Below are 1,801 nucleotides of genomic sequence, written 5' to 3' on the forward strand. Positions count from 1 at the left end.
AGGGCGGTCCCAGGGAAGGCAAGCAGAGAGGCTGAGAGGACATAACCTTTACTGGGTAGGATAATCTCCTTCAGTCACTTCCTTGTAGCTTATCAGTAGAGCAGTGACCTTGGAATAGCCCTTATAATGGAACACAGAGATTAACCTAGACAGGATTAAACACAACAGAACTAGATTAACAAACGCCCTATCCTTTGGAATAGAATGGATAGGATTAAAATCAACCGGTATAAATACAGATGTAACAGGGCAACAAAGACCTAACCTGAGACCGTGTGTTTCCAAAATGGTGGCAGCGATGGATGTGGATACCCCCAGTGGCACCAACAGAGGCGAGGGCAAGAAGTGCTTTGAAGTAGAAAAGTGGAACCCACTAGCCCTCTGGGCCTGGGACATCATTGTGGTTGATAACTGTGCCATCTGCAGGAACCAGGTTATGGATTTTTGCATAGAATGTCAGGTGGGCCCAGTATCTGCCACTTATGAAGAGTGCACCGTTGTGAGGGGAGTCTGTAATCATGCTTTTCACTTGCACTGCATCTCTCGCTGGCTCAAAACACGGCCCGTGTGTCTGCTGGACAACAGAGAGTGGGAATCCCAAAAGGATGGGCACTAGATAAAGAATATTCTCCATCAAGCTCAACTGTTTTGTTATTCATTTAATGAATTGCCCTCCTGTTACTTCATTGTAAGTTAGATAGAACTGGATCTTTTCCACTTTGTCTTTTCAGTTTGCTATTCCTGCAGTCCTATCGTGTTCTGGGTCAAATAAAATCCAGTTGGGTTCTTAAAAAAAACAAAACAAAACAACAAACAAACAAAAAACAACAACGACCTAACCTGGCCGGAGAACCTGGTTAGAGAACCTGGCTAGGCTGCTGATCAACTGAACGCTGTCTCCGTGTCATTCCTTCTTCGCCGACTCCGTCCACACCTTTGGGAACCCCTGGACCTGCTCGGGGTGGACCCCAACAGCCCCCAATGGAGGCATTTGCCCCAAAACCAACATAGTAGGGCGGCTCAGGGTTGAGGCAGAGCCAGCAGTCTGCTCTCCGGTTCGGGGAGGTCTTGTGGAGGAACTGGAACATGGCGTTCAGGCCCCTAGGAGTCCTTGGTGTGCCGTTGGGGCCTGGTATGGGGTGGTTGCTGGAGGTGGGGACTGGCTTGGATCCTTAGTGGGCACTGTTATGGGTTGGCTCAGCGAGATAGACCACCGACTCAGAATTTAAATTTAAGAGCCTTTATTAAGCTGGCCAGCTGACCACAGCACCTATCTCCCCTTCTGGGAGATTCGGAGCATGTGGCAGAGATCAAGGGTGCAGTATGATCCTTTATAGCACAACAGTGTTACCTTAGAAGTTCATAGAAAGTTCATAAGAACAAAGGGGGGGGTAAAGAGAGTCACACCTGGCTGGAGCGTATCATAACACATTGTTTTTCTAAGACAATCTAGCAATTTTTCTTCTATGGTTCCTAACCCTGACACAATCCTCCATACGTCAGTCCCCCCTCCCAGCACATTCTGTAACATTCTGTAACCCTTCCATGCCACAGTCCCTCACCCTAGCACAGACACCTTGCTGGAGCCGGTGGAATTTCCACCTCCCAACTGGCTTCCCGGGATGGGGTCAGGCTGGGGACCTTTATTCAGGCCAGTGGTGCTGGGAGTTCGGGTCGAAGGAGGGGTCTTGGAGGCCCGATGGGACACACTCAGGGGGCAGACTCAGTGAGCACCAAAGCCCCACTTAAGCAAGTCTTGCCCCATAAGGGTGTCTTCAGCACAGAAGTTCTCCCACTGCAG

General features: G+C 49.5%; 1 protein-coding gene across 1 annotated transcript; it reads left to right on the forward strand.

Moving 5' to 3' along the window:
• The first annotated feature begins 264 nt into the window (after nucleotides 1-264).
• On the forward strand, nucleotides 265-771 carry LOC132216300 (E3 ubiquitin-protein ligase RBX1-like). Its single transcript, XM_059665467.1, has one exon. It carries the CDS (start codon nucleotides 287-289, stop codon nucleotides 614-616), a length of 330 nt encoding a protein of 109 aa, XP_059521450.1. The 5' UTR covers nucleotides 265-286; the 3' UTR covers nucleotides 617-771.
• The last annotated feature ends 1,030 nt before the right edge of the window (nucleotides 772-1,801 follow it).

Source organism: Myotis daubentonii, chromosome 15 (genome assembly GCF_963259705.1).
Source record: "Myotis daubentonii chromosome 15, mMyoDau2.1, whole genome shotgun sequence".
In the NCBI taxonomy this organism is placed as follows: Eukaryota; Metazoa; Chordata; class Mammalia; order Chiroptera; family Vespertilionidae; genus Myotis; species Myotis daubentonii.

What these genes read in the sequence shown, in the direction of transcription:
- LOC132216300 (XM_059665467.1), top strand. Translation starts at nt 287, where the DNA reads ATGGTGGCAGCGATGGATGTGGATACCCCCAGTGGCACCAACAGAGGC.